Here is a 15,619-nt window from a genome sequence, read left to right as displayed (position 1 = left end):
TTATTTTCATCCTTTCCTCACATTTTCTTCCATCGGATTCTTCCTTCTACTTTCTACCTCAAAAATTTCAAAACAAATAAACCCCCTCCGACTTTACCGTCCTACTTTTTGCTTCCCCTACTACCTTCGTCCTTCCCCCATTGCATGGAGCTAGGGGACAGGGGACTATGCATAGTGTTGGTTCCGAGGGGTCCACGCCAAAGGAACTTTGGGCCTGCTCATACTTGGCCTTTCCAGGGCCCACCTGCCGCCATTAGCTCCACAAACGCAGCAGCAGTGGCCACCAAAGTTTGGCCCACTTGCACTGCTGCTGTGCCGCTGGCAGTGCTTGCAACCGCCGCTAAGGCGCCGCCACTCTAGTGTCAGCCATGGCCACTATTCAGCCTCCCTTGCCGAGCGCTGCAGGGTCTGCTGCGCGTCTCCCACCCTCGGGCCGTGAGACACGATCTTCTGTGGCCTGACACTCAGCCTTCACATCGGCCCTGGCAACTCGCAAAGGGGGCATTGTGTTCTCCAGGTTTCCAGTTCCAAACCCACCGCCCTTATCTGAAGAGATCCGGCTGATTGGACTTCAGGCAGGACTCAGTGAGTTTTTGACAATGGCGGCTTGCTCTCCTAAAGTGGCCCAAGCTTCCAAAGGGGCACATTCCATCGAAAAAGGCCCAGAATTTGGCAGGCTTGAGCAGGGTGGAAAAGGCACTAGCATCCACTTCCCCTAAGTCAGCAGTTCCTCACTCTGGTCAGGAAAAAGATAAGTCTATTCCCCAAAAGTCTACTGCCTCTGCAGGAGCATTGTCTGCAGCCGCTGCTGCCAGCCAGAGTCCAGCCATTACTACCAACTGTTATACCGCCCAAATGGCAAGCCTGGTTCCAAAACACTATAGTGGACACCATTCGCCAGGTGCGGCCCCCTAAAAGGGCAAAGAAGTCCAAAAGGAAAACTAGGCAAAGGTCTCCTAGCCTTAGTTCGTCCTCCAGTGCTTCTCCCAGTCCAACTCCTAAAAAAGCTAAAACAAAGAAAAAGCATGTAGAGAGTATATCTTTTGTGGCTGCGAAGAGGGACTTGCATTCCTCAGAAGCCTCCAATCACTCCTCTGATCAGGACGAGATACCCAGGTCAGGGGACCCTAATCCAGACCCCGATGTTCCCCCTGATAAGGAAGAGGGCGAATGGTCAGAGGGAGAGGAGGGAGATTTGGCACCCATCTCCCAACGCCTCTTTGTGGCAGAAGATTTCTCCCCACTCATGAACAAAATCATTAAGACCATCGGCTTGCAGCCCAAGGATGCACTGGACTTTGAACCATCAGCGAAAGGGGACCTGGTGTTCCCCAGGGCTAGGGCAAGGGATGTCCTACTGCCGATGCCTGGCTTGTTTATGGATGTAGTTAGGGATGAATGGCTACAACCAGCGTCTAATCGTAAACCTATGGCCATAGCTAAAAAATACTACTCTTTTCAGCGTGACGCTTCTGATATGTTAAAAACTCCAAGTACAGATGCGCCTATCGCACAATTGGTGTCATGTTCCTAGGTCCCTAAGAATGGCGAGGCATCCCTGAAAGATCTAGGAGACAGAAAGGCTGAGCTTGCGTTCAAGCGTGTCCATGATAATAATGCATTTGTCACGCGGACAATAGCAGCGGTATCCAGGGCATCCCTGCTCTGGGTGGATGGATGACCTCCTCAGTGGCCCACCTTCAGATCCTGCTAAGATGCGTCAACAGTTACTAAAATTACAGAAGGCACAGGCCTTCATGGCTGACACCACGTTGGATGCCATCTGTTTTTCGGCACGGGTCTCTGCCTCATCAGTAGTGGGCCGCCAACACCTATGGCTCAAAAGCTGGCCTGTGGACACCACGTCTAAGCTTAACCTAACCACTGTGTCATATGACTCCACTAAACTCTTTGGAGAATCAGCCCTCAAGGACATGTTGGTGGAGTCCAAAGATAAACGAAAGACTATACCCTCTGCTTCTAAAAAACCTGAAAGGCCACCTTATCGGAGTTCCTTCCAGTTTAATCAATCCTACCAACAGTCTAACCAGCCCTTTTGGGGGTTCTGCCCCTTCCGGGGCAGGGATAGAGACAGTAGATCCCAGAGGGGTTTCTGGAACCACCCACGCTACCCCTTCAAGAGCTCCAGAAGCTTCAAGCCACCCACCAGGCAGTCCAAGCCCAAGTCACAGCAATGACGGGAGGCCTACCTGGCTTGGAGATCATTTGTCCAGCTTCTCCTGCGCATGGGAGTCCTCAACATTGGACAGTTGGGTACTGCAGGTCATTCGTCACGGCTACAAAATAGAGTTTCACACTCCTCCCTCCTTCAGGTTTCTTCCGACTCCAAGATCTCAAGCCTTCACCAAACATTCGGAGATGCTACGGGCCATCCAGCACTTACTAGATATTAGAGCGGTGGAACCGGTTCCCACGCACCAGGAGGAAGGAGGAGTTTATTCTGTTTTGTTCACCGTACCCAAGAAAGACAGAACCGGATGAGCCGGATGAAAGACAGAACCAGGTGAGCGGATGATTTAAAGTTCCTAAACAAATCAGTCATGCGGGAACGCTTCTGCATGGAGACCCTGAGATAGGTCTCCGAAGCACTGCACCATCTAGACCTTCTCTCTTCCATGGACTTAAAAGAAGCGTACCTGCATGTCCCTATCCATTCAGACAGCAGTAAGTTCCTACATTTCAAATATGCAGGCTGCCACTTCCAATATATAGCCCTTCCGTTTGGCCTCGCATCCGCCCCCGCCCCCCATGTCTTCACAAAGGTACTAGCATCTCTGGTGGCACATCTCAAACTGCAGGGGGTGCGAGTCTTTGCTTATTTGGATGACCTGCTTCTTCCCTTGCTCCCTGGAGGAGCCTATCTGGACTTACACTGGACCCTGTCAACTCTGGACCTTCATGGATTCCTTGTGAACCGGGAGAAAAGCCAGTTGATGCCAGTCCTCAAACTCCGCCGTCTTGGAGTGATCTTGGACACAGAAGCAGACATGCTCACTCTTCCTCCAGATCGTCTCCCCATTCTCCAATCAGGTCCGTCCTCTCAGGCCAAAAATCGCCACTGAATGCCCTTGCGAGACTTCTGGGCTTGATGGTGGCCACACCGGACTCTGTACAGTGGGCATGATTATACTTGCGAGACCTTCAATGGTTTCTACTGCCTTATCAGATAGCCATCTCGCAGAAAAAAACTGCTGATCATGGTACCAGACCACATCCGCTCATCCCTTCGCTGGTGGCTGGTGACCGACAACCTTCTTTGCGGAAAACCATTTCTGGATCCACCCAGGATCATAATATCAACAGATGCCAGCGACAGGGGCTGGGGAGTGCACTGCGAAAACCTGTCCACTCAAGGCCTGTGGTCCCCACAAGAAAGAGCCCACAGCATCAACTGGAGGGAGTTTTGAGCCATTTGACTGGCCCTGCTAGCCATGCCCCTGTCCTTACGCTGTCCTCACCTGTTAGTCAAAACAGACAACATGACAGCCAAAGCATATGTCAACAAGGAGGGAGGGACTCGGTCTCGTTCCCTGCATCAGGAGGCCATCCTTCTGACCTGGGTGGAGGAGCACCTGGGATCAATCATGGCTCATCACGTAAAAGGGGAACTGAACATCGTCACAGATTGGCTCAGCTGCTCTGACGTCTGCCTGGGAGAGTGGTCTTTTCACCAGAGGGTCTTCAACCAGATCACGGACCGCATGAGAATGCCAGTGATGGATCTGTTTGCAGCGCGAAGCTGCCTACCTTCATGTCCAGATTCCCGAGCCAAGGGGCAATAGCTGTGGACGCCATGTCGAGCCCATGGCCTCAGGGTCTGCTCTGTGCGTTCCCCCCGACACCCCTCCTGGCCAGGGTCCTACACAGGGTGCGCCTCCTACAAGCCAAAGTCCTACTCATCGCCCCGTGTTGGCCCAGAAGACCGTGGTTCTCAGAACTACGTCATCTGTCAGTGGGATCTCCCTGGGAGCTACCCACGGACCATGATCTGGTCTCCCAAGGGCCTGTGCATCATCCATATGTAGCCTGGTTATGCCTAGCCGTCTGGAGACTGAACGGTCACTGCTGAGCTGACACGGGTATTCTGGGGGCGTATTACAGACGATGCTAGCTTCCTGCCGAGAGTCTATGGAACAGATATACCAGTATACCTGGAGAACCTTCCTGCGCTGGATGACCCGCCATTCCATACCCCGGGGCACTGCAAACTTGCAACACCTCCTGCAGTTCCTACAAGAGGGACTTGAGAAGGGTCTGTGGCCTAATACACTCAAGAGGCAAGCGGCATCTTTGGTTCCCCTAATCTTTGGTGGGCCTATGAAAATTTCTCAGTCTCATCCCCATTTACGCCATTTCCTGAGGGGCACGTCCCTACTGTCACCACCAACAGCCCACAGGTTCCCCTCGTGGGACTTACAAACCGTCTTTTGGGCTCTCCAGTCGCCACCATTGGAACCGGTTAAAGCCATTCCTCTAAGAGTTTTATCGTTTAAGTTGGCGTTCCTCATAGCAGTGACACCCGCCAGATGTGTTTCCAAGCTACAGGCCCTTTCTGTCAACAAGTCATTCTGCATTTTTCTGAGGGATGCAGTGAGACTGATTCCTGACCCCTTCATATGTCCAAAAGTATTGCCACCATTCCACCTGTCCCAGGATGTTTTCCTTCCCTCTTTTTGCCCCAAGACGTCTTACCCTATGGAAAGGCGTTGGCACAAGCTGGACATTATTTATTTATTATTTATTTAATACATTTATATACTGCCCAAAACGCAAGTTCTCTTTAGGCGCTGCCTTAAAGCTTACATCAAAAGGTCTGCCTCCTTTAGACTGTCGGAAGCTATGTTTGTCTCATTCCACCCACGCTTTCTGGGGACAGCTGTTTCATCTGCTACCATCGCTAGATGGATAAGGGCCTGTATTGCCATGGCCTACGAGACCCAGCACCTCCTGTTGCCCTCTTGCATCCTCGCACATTCAACCAGGGTGGCAGCGACTTTGACAGCCTTCTCAACAAACGCATCTGTCGATGAAATCTGCAGAGCCGCTACTTGGGCATCCCCGTCAACATTCACAAGGCACTATAAAATCAGTGACTATGCCTCTGCCCGTGCCTCCTTCGGCAGGCGGGTTTTGCAACAGGTCCTTCCTCGACAGTAGACCAGACCGCTCCTGCCCAAGTTGTCCAAAGCTGTGGTACGTCCCATAGAGATGTCCCTGGCAGCTTAGCAACCAAGAATGGAGCATTGGTTCACTTACCGTGAAGGCTTCTTCTGGTTGCCGATGCCAGGGACATCTCGGCCCACCCAGCTTATATCTTCAGCGCTCTGGTCTAGTGTCGACAAAATTTGTACCTCTGATCTATGGACCAGTTTTTCAATGTGTACCTACTTCTCCTCTCTTCCTCTATATGATGTGCCTGATACCTCTACAGGTGAAACTCGGAAAATTAGAATATCGTGCAAAAGTCCATTAATTTCAGTAATGCAAATTAAAAGGTGAAACTGATATATAAGACAGACGCATTACATGCAAAGCGAGATAAGTCAAGCCTTAGTTTGTTATAATTGTGATGATCATGGCGTACAGCTCATGAAAACCCCAAATCCACAATCTCAGAAAATTAGAATATTACATGGAACCAAGAAGACAAGGATTGAAGAATAGAACAATATCGGACCTCTGAAAAGTATAAGCATGCATATGTATTCAGTACTTGGTTTGGGCCCCTTTTGCAGCAATTACTGCCTCAATGCGGTGTGGCATGGATGCTATCAGCCTGTGGCACTGATGAGGTATTATGGAAGACCAGGATGCTTCATTAGCGGCCTTCAGCAATTCTGCATTGTTTGGTCTCATGTCTCTCATCCTTCTCTTGGCAATGCCCCATAGATTCTCTATGGGGTCAAGTCAGGCGGGTTTGCTGGCCAGTCAAGCACAGTATACTGTATACTTTTCAGAGGTCCGATATTGTTCTATTCTTCAATCCTTGTCTTCTTGGTTCCATGTAATATTCTAATTTTCTGAGATTGTGGATTTGGGGTTTTCATGAGCTGTACGCCATGATCATCACAATTATAACAAATTAAGGCTTGACTTATCTCGCTTTGCATGTAATGCGTCTGTCTCATATATCAGTTTCACCTTTTAATTTGCATTACTGAAATTAATGGACTTTTGCACGATATTCTAATTTTCCGAGTTTCACCTGTATCTTTCTGCTACTCTTGGCCCGAAAGAACTGGGGTGGGGTTATCCCCCTCAGGCTTGGATGGGCATGTTGCTTTTCATTAACCATTTAGTTTCTGTCCTGCCTTGGAGCTCCTGAGAGGAATAACCCATAGAGATGTCCCTGGCATCAGCAACCAGAAGAAGCCTTGAACCAATGCTCCGTTTTGCTCCAAAAGTTGTAGTGGCACCTGAACATTACACTGTTGCTTATACACTGTGCAAAATGTGTCAGTGTCAATATGTTTGTTTACAGTGACTATAAGCCCACAAACAGAGGAAGAATGGAGAGCAACAACAAAGGGAGCCGTATGATGCAGGCTATGGGCTGGAAGGAAGGTTCAGGTCTGGGGCGCAATGAACAGGGCATGACGTCGCCCGTGGAGGTAAAGCTCTTGTCTTTGCAAAGGCAGCTGTTTTCTAAGTTGGCAGCTGAGGTTCATGAGCAATATTTCTTTCTTTCTTTCTTTCTTTCTTTCTTTCTTTCTTTCTTTCTTTCTTTCTTTCTTTCTTTCTTTCTTTCGTGTTAAATTTATACCCTGCCTTTCATTAAGAAAATCCCAAGGTGGCTATTTCTGCATTAACCCATACCTTTTCTGAGAGACTGTTGGAAGAATCACTTCTGTCCGCAATTTTTGATAAAAACTAGTTTGACCAGCAAACATCTGTGAGCATCTGTGCACTAGTAGACTGCTCTTCTTGCCCCCACAGAGCATCTGTGCACTAGTAGACTGCTCTTCTTGTCCTCCGCCACAAGCCCCTCACTCCAGAGACCTCCCCACCCTCACCATAGTCCCACTCCTGCGCCTCTACCTCCCAGGGCCCGAGTTCAATGAGATTCAAGCTCCTTCCATGGGCCTGCCTGTCGCCCAAATGTCAGGTCAGGCCATTTTGGGCCCATTTTGGGTTGTGCAGAGAACCCCAAAATGCAGGGCCACAGAGAGCTGTTTCGGGCCGTGGTGTGGGGAAAAAATTGGGCCCCCCAGCAAGAGCAGAGCAACTCTAAAGCTTTACACAAGATTTGTATTGCTGTGCAAAAAACAAACAAACCCACAAATATGCCCTGCCTGGTATACAAATGAAACATGGAATAGGAAGAGAAAACATAATCTTAAGTGACATCTCGGTATGCACCCTAAAAATGAGTTTTGGAGAATGAATCAAAGACAAGGATTTTGTCACACACATTAATAGAATATAAAAGAGAAAGAATGATGTCATTCACCTAAGTTAAACCATTTGCAAGCTTAGGTCATGGAAAGTACAGGCTGAATTCAGGCTGTGATGTTAACTTCTTCTGTTGAGAAATGGAAGCTATTCTGTCTTTGTCTGAGGTGTAGGGCAGGCACCAGAAGGGGAAACTGGAAATAATTGGATGGACGAGGCTTCTGCAGGAAAAAGTAAATACAGGGGGACTCACTAGGGATGCCAACAGTCCCACACTTTTGGGGGAAAGTGCTTGTCCCATTTGGGACGCAATTTCTCTCACTTTTTTACCTTGCATTTTTTTCCCCTTTTAAAATTTTAAAACTGCCGCTGAGCGGCAGTGGACCAGGATGGGAACTATGAAAGGCTCCCCTTTTAGCAGCAACCCAGCATGCCTGTCGCCACTCGCCAGCACGCGCCACCAGCCCTGGCCCCTGCCCGAGGAGGCGCAGCCACCATATCATTCCTTTCATAGTTCCCGTCCTCCTGCTCCACCACCACTCAGTGGCAGCTGTAAACCTTAAAAAAAAAAAAAAAGCCCCGCCCCTAGGTGGTCATGCCCCCAGAGTCCCTGTCCCGATTTCTGCCAATGCAATGTTAGTAACCGTAGAGCTCACCTCGGCCATTTTTGGAGCGGGATCCTCAGGTTGAATTAGGAAGGCCCCACTCTGAATGCATGTGCGCACACAGTGCCTTGATATTGCTGCCCAGAACAAAATTCATTCCGCACAGAAATGGAAATTTTGTTCTGGGCAGCAATATCAAGGCACTGTGTGCGCACATGCATTCAGAGTGGGGCCTTCCTAATTCAACCTGAGCAGGATCTAAAATTAACTGAGCGGACATCAGAAAACTTGTGAGTGTGTGCACACCTTAGAGGGAACAGTGGTGAGGGGAGGGAGGAGGAGGAAGACCCCACAGAAATGGGTAGGGAGGGCCTTTCCTCCTTGCTCGGTCTCTGCCCATGTGTACGTGGGCCACTGCTCTCTGCAAGCCTGCCCTGCTCATGTTCTGCAGAGAGATGTGCGGGGAGGAGATGGCTTATGGCTGTCGAGCAGGCTGCGGGGAAGGGGAGGAGGAGTAACAACTAAGTAGGGGAGTGGGCATGTGGCTGTATGTCCTGGGTTTCTCCCTAGGAGAGTACAGGTACCTGTTCACACAACTCTTTATCTCTCACCCCTTCGCAGCTAATAAAAAGTGAATACTCTAGTGCGCCTGTCTGCCTCTACTCCTCCTTCTTGACTTCTCTGCAGCTCTGCTGCTCCTTCGCGCCTTGCCTTACGGCACAGGCGCAAGCAGGCGGGGGAGCATGTCAGGCTCATCAGTGAACTGTGTGTTTGGGGGTTGATTCTCTCATCTCCCTTCATCTTTCTAAGGATCCCGCAGGGAGCAGCTGAACTGCTGCCAGGTGCTCTAACCCTAAGCCCAGCCAAGAGCCCTTGATCCCTCCCTCTCCCTGGAAGGCTGCACTCTGCATTTCTTGCTTGAAAATTGAGAGGCAGCAGCGAGGGTCCATGAAGGAGTGTTATTGTTGCCTGTGCACGCACCCCAGCCAGGGCGCCACTCTGGACTGCCAGACCCTGGTAATTTGTACCACCCCCCCCACTTGTTGGCCCTGCCAAAAATGCTTACTCTGCTCCTCCTCTCAGCAGGAGCAGCAGCAGCAGTTGACCAGCCCCTTACTCGCTGTCACTGCCATGGTGTAGTGGCTAGAGTGCTGGACTAGGACCGGGGAGACCCGAGTTCAAATCCCCATTCAGCCATGATACTAGCTGGGTGACTCTGGGCCAGTCACTTCTCTCTCAGCCTAACCTACTTCATAGGGTGGTTGTTGTGAGGAGAAACCTAAGTATGTAGTACACCGCTCTGGGCTCCTTGGAGGAAGAGCGGGATATAAGATGTAAAAATAAATAATAAATAAATAAATGGCGGTTTCCTTTCTGTGCCTCCTCCTCCTCCTCCTCTAGAGACGTCCTCTGCTGCTTTTGCCACATTTTCATTGGTCACAGCAGGGGTGGGGCTTGCCATGTACTACCTTGTCTGTCTGCCTCACTTGCTTCAAGCTCCCTGGTGAGTTCATGGCTGGAGTAAGAATTGAACAAGGGATTTTCCAGCTCACACTTCTAACCACTACATTACATTATGCCAGGTCAGTTAATGCTAAAATATCTCTCATCCACGATTTGATTGTGGATGAGCAAGCTGACCTGGTATGTGTGACGGAGACCTGGTTGGATTTGCTGGGTGGGGTTGGTCTCTCTCAGCTTTGTCCTCCAGGTTTCCTGATTGTGCAGCAGCCCCACCTGGAGGGTCAGGGAGGGAGCGTTGCGGTCATCTATCGAGAGACCCTCCCCATTTCCAGGTGCCTGGTCAGGCAACCTCAGAATTTCGAGTGCTTGTCCTTGAGGGTGGGCCTCCGAGATAGGCTGGGGATTCTGTTGGTGTACCAACTGCCCCGCTGCACTTCAGTCTCCCTCCCTGAGCTGGAGGAGGTGATCTCGGAGGTGGCGTTGGGTTCCCCCAAGCTTATTGTCTTGGGGGATTTCAGTGTCCATGCTGAGGCCCCCCTAGTGGGTGCGGCTCAGGGTTTCATGGCCTCCATGGCAACCATGGGCCTATCTCAATTGGTATCGGGCCCTACCCACATCCCTACCCACATGGCGGGACATACTCTGGATCTGGTTTTTGCCGACCGGGGAATAAATGATCTGGAGGTGGGAGAGTTTGAGATAACTCCCTTGTCATGGACAGATAATCATCTGGTGGGGTTTAGTCTGACTGCTCCATCTGCCCTCTGCAGGGGTGGTGGACCAATTAGAATGGTCCGCCCCCGGAGACTTATGGATCCGCTTGGATTCCAGAAGGCCCTTGGGGAGTTTCCAGTGTCCAGAGCTGGTGACCCTGTCGAGGCCCTGGTTGCTCTCTGGAATGGAGAGATGGCCCGGGCTGTTGACACGGTTGCTCCTAAACGCCCTCGCTAGCTTGGCGGAGCCCGTTCGGCTCCTTGGTTTTCCTCGGGACTTAGGGCGATGAAACAACTTGGGCAACAGCTGGAACGACGCTGGAGGAAGAGTCGTGACAAATCCGACCGAACACGGGCTAGAGCCCATTTTAGGGACTACTCTGTGGCGGTGGGGGCGGCGAATAAATGCTTTTTCTCCGCCTCCATTGCTTCTGCTCAGTGCGGACTGGCGGAGCTGTTTCGTGTAGCTAAGACATTGCTGCCCCCAGGTAATGGGGGAGGAACCATCGACAGCCCACTGTGATCAGTTTGTGTGTCACTTTGCGGATAAAATCGCTCGCATTCATGCTGATTTGGACTCCAGAGTTTTGGCAGTTCTGGCAGACATGCCTTTGGTTACATCTGGTCCTATTGTGTTGGATTCTTTTCAGTTGGTGCAGCCTGAGGATGTGGACAAGATCCTGGGCAGTGTGCGGGCGACATCATGTGCTCTTGACCCTTGTCCTTCATGGCTAATAAAAGCTGCCAGGGAGGGGCCAGGTAGATGGTTGGAGGTGATTATCAATGCCTCATTAAGGGAGGGCAAGATGCCATCATGCCTCAAGGAGGCGATGGTAAGAACATTATTTTAAAAAGCCCTCCCTTGATTCCTCCAACCTGGACAACTATAGACTGGTCTCTAACCAGCCCTTTTTGGGCAAGGTGATAGAGAGTGTGGTGGCGTCCCAGCTGCAGAGGGTCTTGGATGATATGGATTATCTGGATCCTTTTCAATCTGGCTTCCGCCCCGGATATGGGACTGAGACTGCCTTGGTCGCTCTAGTGGATGATCTATGCCGGGAATTAGGCAGGGGGAGTGCGTCCCTGTTGGTTCTGCTGGACCTCTCAGCGGCGTTCGATACCATCGACCATGGTATCCTTCTGGGTCGCTTCTCGAGTATGGGAATCAGAGGTAATGCGTTGCAGTGGTCCCAGTCCTTTCTTGGAGGGAGGGTCCAGAAGGTGGTGCTGGGGGACTACTGCTTGGCTTCGTGGCCGTTGGCCTGTGGGGTCCCGCAGGGTTCGGTCTTGCCCCCCCCGCTGTTTAACATCTACATGAAACCGCTGGGAGAGGTCATCCGGGGACTTGGACTGAGTTGTCAGCAATATGCAGATGACACTCAGCTCTATCTCTCCTTTTCACCTGATCCTAGGGAGGCAGTGGATTCCTTAATCGGGGGCTGGAGGCCGTGATGGGTTGGATGTGGGCTAATAAACTGAAATTGAATCCAGTCAAGACGGAGGTAACGTTGGTCAGTAGGAGAGCCAATTGGGATGAAGAGATTTTACTGGTTCTGGATGGGGTTGCACTCCCCTTGAAGGAGCAGGTACACTGCTTGGGGGTATTACTGGACCCGGCTCTGCTTTTGGAAGCTCAGGTGGAGGCGGTGGCCAGAGGTACCTTTGCACGGCTTTAGCTAGTGCGCCAGCTGCGTCCCTTTCTAGAGAAGGCAGATCTGGCCACAGTTACCCATGCCTTAGTCACGTCGTGGCTGGATTACTGTAACACGCTCTACGTGGGGCTGCCCTTGAAGAATATCCGGAAACTGCAGCTAGTGCAAAACACGGCAGCGAGGGTTTTATCCAGAGCTGCCCGTTGGGAACATATCACCCCTATTTTGAAAGAGCTGCACTGGCTGCCGGTTCGTTTCCGGGTCCAATTCAAGGTGCTGGTTTTGACCTTTAAAGCCCTAAACGGTTTGGGCCCGGGGTATTTGAGGGACCGCCTGCTCCCAAGGGTTGCTGCCCGCTTGACGAGGACATCTGAGGGGGCCCTGCTCCGGGTGCCGACAATGAGGGAGACTCGGTTGTTGTGCATGCAGGACAAGGCCTTCTCTGTTGCTGCCTCCAGATTCTGGAATGCTCTCCCAGTGGCTATTTGCTCCTCAGTCTTCATCACAGCTTTTAGAAAAAGTGTAAAATCTTGGCTTTTTGCCAAGGCATTTATTTGATTCTCTGCTGCTGCTCTTTATAGTCTGTATTGCTTTTATGCTTTTGTTTTAAATTTTTAATCAGATTTGTTTAATATTTTTTTCACTTAATATTTTAATTGTGTCTTTTTTACCATCTTGTGTTTAAATTTTTTTTTGCTGTAAACCGCCTTGGGATTGCTTTAATGAAAGGTGGTATATAAATTTAACAATAAATAAATAAATAAATAAAATTATTTCACATTTTTAGAGGAAACTATCTGCCATATCCTGTAAATGTTAAGAAGTTGCCTTAATATGTATTTGATATATCGAAAAGACTGAGAGATGGACTGTGAGTTACATTTTCTCAGGTGCTTCTGAAGCATCTGAGAGACTAGAGTGGAGTGTTCCCCCCGCCGCACCCCCCCTCTCTCTCTCACACACACACACACACACACACTCACACTCACAGCTCTACCTGATCACCTGTTTGCTTTAGGGTCTCCACCTTACACTGTTAAGAATAATCAAAGTACTATATGTTAACAAGGCATCGCTACCCATTTCTATGAAGAAGAAATTGGGGTTAAAGTGTAGATTATGCTTGAGGATGTTTTTGTAATCTTATTTCCTTTTATCTGTATGGAGACTCCAGGTCTTGTATGATCTTGTGAGATTTGGATTGTGGCAGGGTTAGAACAGAATCGGGAAAGGAATGAGAAGATGTCTTCTCTTGTTTCCCAAGACCCAGACGTATTTGGTTTGTGTGTGCATGTAGATTGTAAAAATCTGTTTCCAGCATGATAAAGCCTCCAGCTGAAAGAAACTCACATAACAAAAATGTGAGAACAACCAAAACTATGTTCTTCAAATGCTTTGCTTCTCCGATGGGTAGCAAAGAATCTCTTCCTGCTTTATCTTCTTTGCAATTCTTATGCAGGTTGTTACTATGCACATATGAAGTATAGAAAATACTGGCAATTGGGTAGAATTCTGAGCTTTTATTTTGTGTTTCACTGCTCCTAGTTTATCCAAATAGGAAAGTCATGGCATTTGGAGTGGCAATACTGGGAGCAGGTTGGGTAGATGGCAACACTGGAAATGTTGTCCAGAAAGGGATAACTCAGAATAAAGTTGTTTTTTAAAATTATTATTATTATTATTATTATTTTGCATTTATATCCCGCTCTACCGCCAAGGAGCCCAGAGCGGTGTACTACATACTTAAGTTTCTCCTCACAACCACCCTGTGAAGTAGGTTAGGCTGAGAGAGAAGTGACTGGCCCAGAGTCACCCAGCTAGTTTTTTATGGCTGAATGGAGATTTGAACTCGGGTCTCCCCGGTCCTAGTCCAGCACTCTAGCCACTACACCACACTGGCTCCTGTTAATGTAACATCATTATGTATAAGACCAAACTTGTTACATTTAATTTTTTTTCCAGTAAGACTAGCTAGTATTGAACAATATAATCATTTTATATCACTCTTATTATTCAGGCAGGTATTGTTACACTGGATTTATTGAAAATATATTTATTACTTTTGGTTGGGGGGGGAGTTACAATAGAGCACCTTGGGTCAAATGTCCCTTTGCTCTACCCTTCTAACCTACTCAGCTCACTAACGTGCTGTTTGCTACCCATCCCAGAACTCAGCTCAGCTTCAAGCTGATGAATTCTTTACAGAAGATGGGAGGAGTGTTACAGAGTCCATTGCTCCTTCTCTCCTCCTGATTGGCTGGCTAGGTACTCGAGCCCAGCCCACTCCTCCCTCAACAGCCAGGGAAATAATGTTGCTAAATATCAGTTGTTCCCCTGGTAGCTGAGACTGTCAGGCTGAAGGAGAGGTGATCTGAGACTGAGACTAGATTATATATAAAATATATATACCTAGCCAGCCAATCACAAAGAGAAGAGAGAGGGGTAGGGCTTCCTGGGGTATCCTGTGGAATCCTGGTTCAAAGGCTCCAATCCATAGAATGAGGTCAGATGTACATGCCTTGTATTTTTTTTGTTGTTTTTTTGCCACCAACGCTGGCAATATTTACTTGTTGGGAGGTGGGCGTTACAATTGGGTGTTGCATATTAAAGACACAGAGGTACGGTGGATGAAGAGGAGGAAGGTGGGGATGGATATCTTCTCTTGTCCCAGGACCTACTCCAACTTTGCTGTGCCCCTCCTTAGGTAGATTATATATTAAATAAAGAACGCCTGTTTTTTCTTTGTCATCATTATGGTGTACCAAATGCATGATTGGTGAATTTTCTAGATGCTAATGTTGCACTCTGAAATTGGTTTATTTTTATATATAGTCCGATCCCAATTTCTTCCTCCAGAGTACTCTGTTAAGGAGCAGATGAGAGGTTGTGGGTGAGGGGGTGGAGTGGCTGTGGTCTATAAGAATATATCCCTTACCAGGATCCCTGTCAAAGTTTCTGGCCATATCAAATGTGTGTAAAGTTTGGGGACCAGGAATAGACTGGTGGTCCCCAAACTGTTGGTGTGGGGGACGTCAATGTTCACTTTGAGACCAGTTTGTCTGGGTTGGCTCAGCAGTTCATAGCGGCCATGGCAACTATGGACCTATCCCAAGCAATCTCGAGACCATCTCATGTTACTGGACACATGCTTGATCTGGTCTTTTACCCTGATCACAGTGGCTGTGGGTGGGAACTTCTGTGATTTCCCCATTGTCATGGACAGACCACCATCTGGCTAAGGTTGGACTCAGAATCATGTCCCATCTCCACGGGGGTGAGGGGACTATTAGTATTGTCCACTTGAGGTTATTGGATCCAATAGGATTCCAAGAAGCCTTGGAAGGATTTCGTGTCTGCTCTACAGGTGATCCTGTTGAGAACTGGAACAGCAAATTCACCAGGGCAGTTGACGTGATTACTCCTAAGAGTCCTCTCCAACTGCTTCAAAATTGGCCCATATGGAAGAACTACAGGAGCTGAAGCGGCAGGGTAGACCGGAGCACATGGAGAAAGACTCATATCATATCTGACAGATTACAACATAGAACATCTGTTGGACTCATATCCGACAGATTACAACATACTGTCTCCAATGCTTTTTAACATCTACACGAAACCTCTGGGAGAGATAATCAGGGGACTTGGTGCAGGGTGTTATCAGTATGCTTATAACACCAAAATCTATGTCTCCATGTTAGCATCATCAGGAGAAGGCTACCTAAATAAACTACTTAAATGCCTGCCTAGCAGCAGTAATGGGCTGAATGAGGGA

General features: G+C 49.0%; 1 protein-coding gene across 4 annotated transcripts in view; it reads left to right on the top strand.

The window, feature by feature from the left end:
* RBM6 (RNA binding motif protein 6) overlaps positions 1-15,619 on the top strand; it is a 142,032-nt gene that overhangs the window by 125,416 nt on the left and 997 nt on the right. For all 4 annotated transcript variants that reach the window (XM_053293811.1, XM_053293810.1, XM_053293808.1 and 1 more), the window contains one exon: positions 6,503-6,632. In XM_053293811.1, coding sequence (XP_053149786.1) covers positions 6,503-6,632 — 130 coding nt within the window. The remainder of the gene's footprint in view (positions 1-6,502; positions 6,633-15,619) is intronic.

Source organism: Hemicordylus capensis, chromosome 2, assembly GCF_027244095.1.
Source record: "Hemicordylus capensis ecotype Gifberg chromosome 2, rHemCap1.1.pri, whole genome shotgun sequence".
NCBI lineage: Eukaryota > Metazoa > Chordata > Lepidosauria > Squamata > Cordylidae > Hemicordylus > Hemicordylus capensis.
The sequence above is the reverse complement of the archived record's forward strand: the minus strand, read 5'-3'. Positions and strand labels throughout refer to the sequence as shown.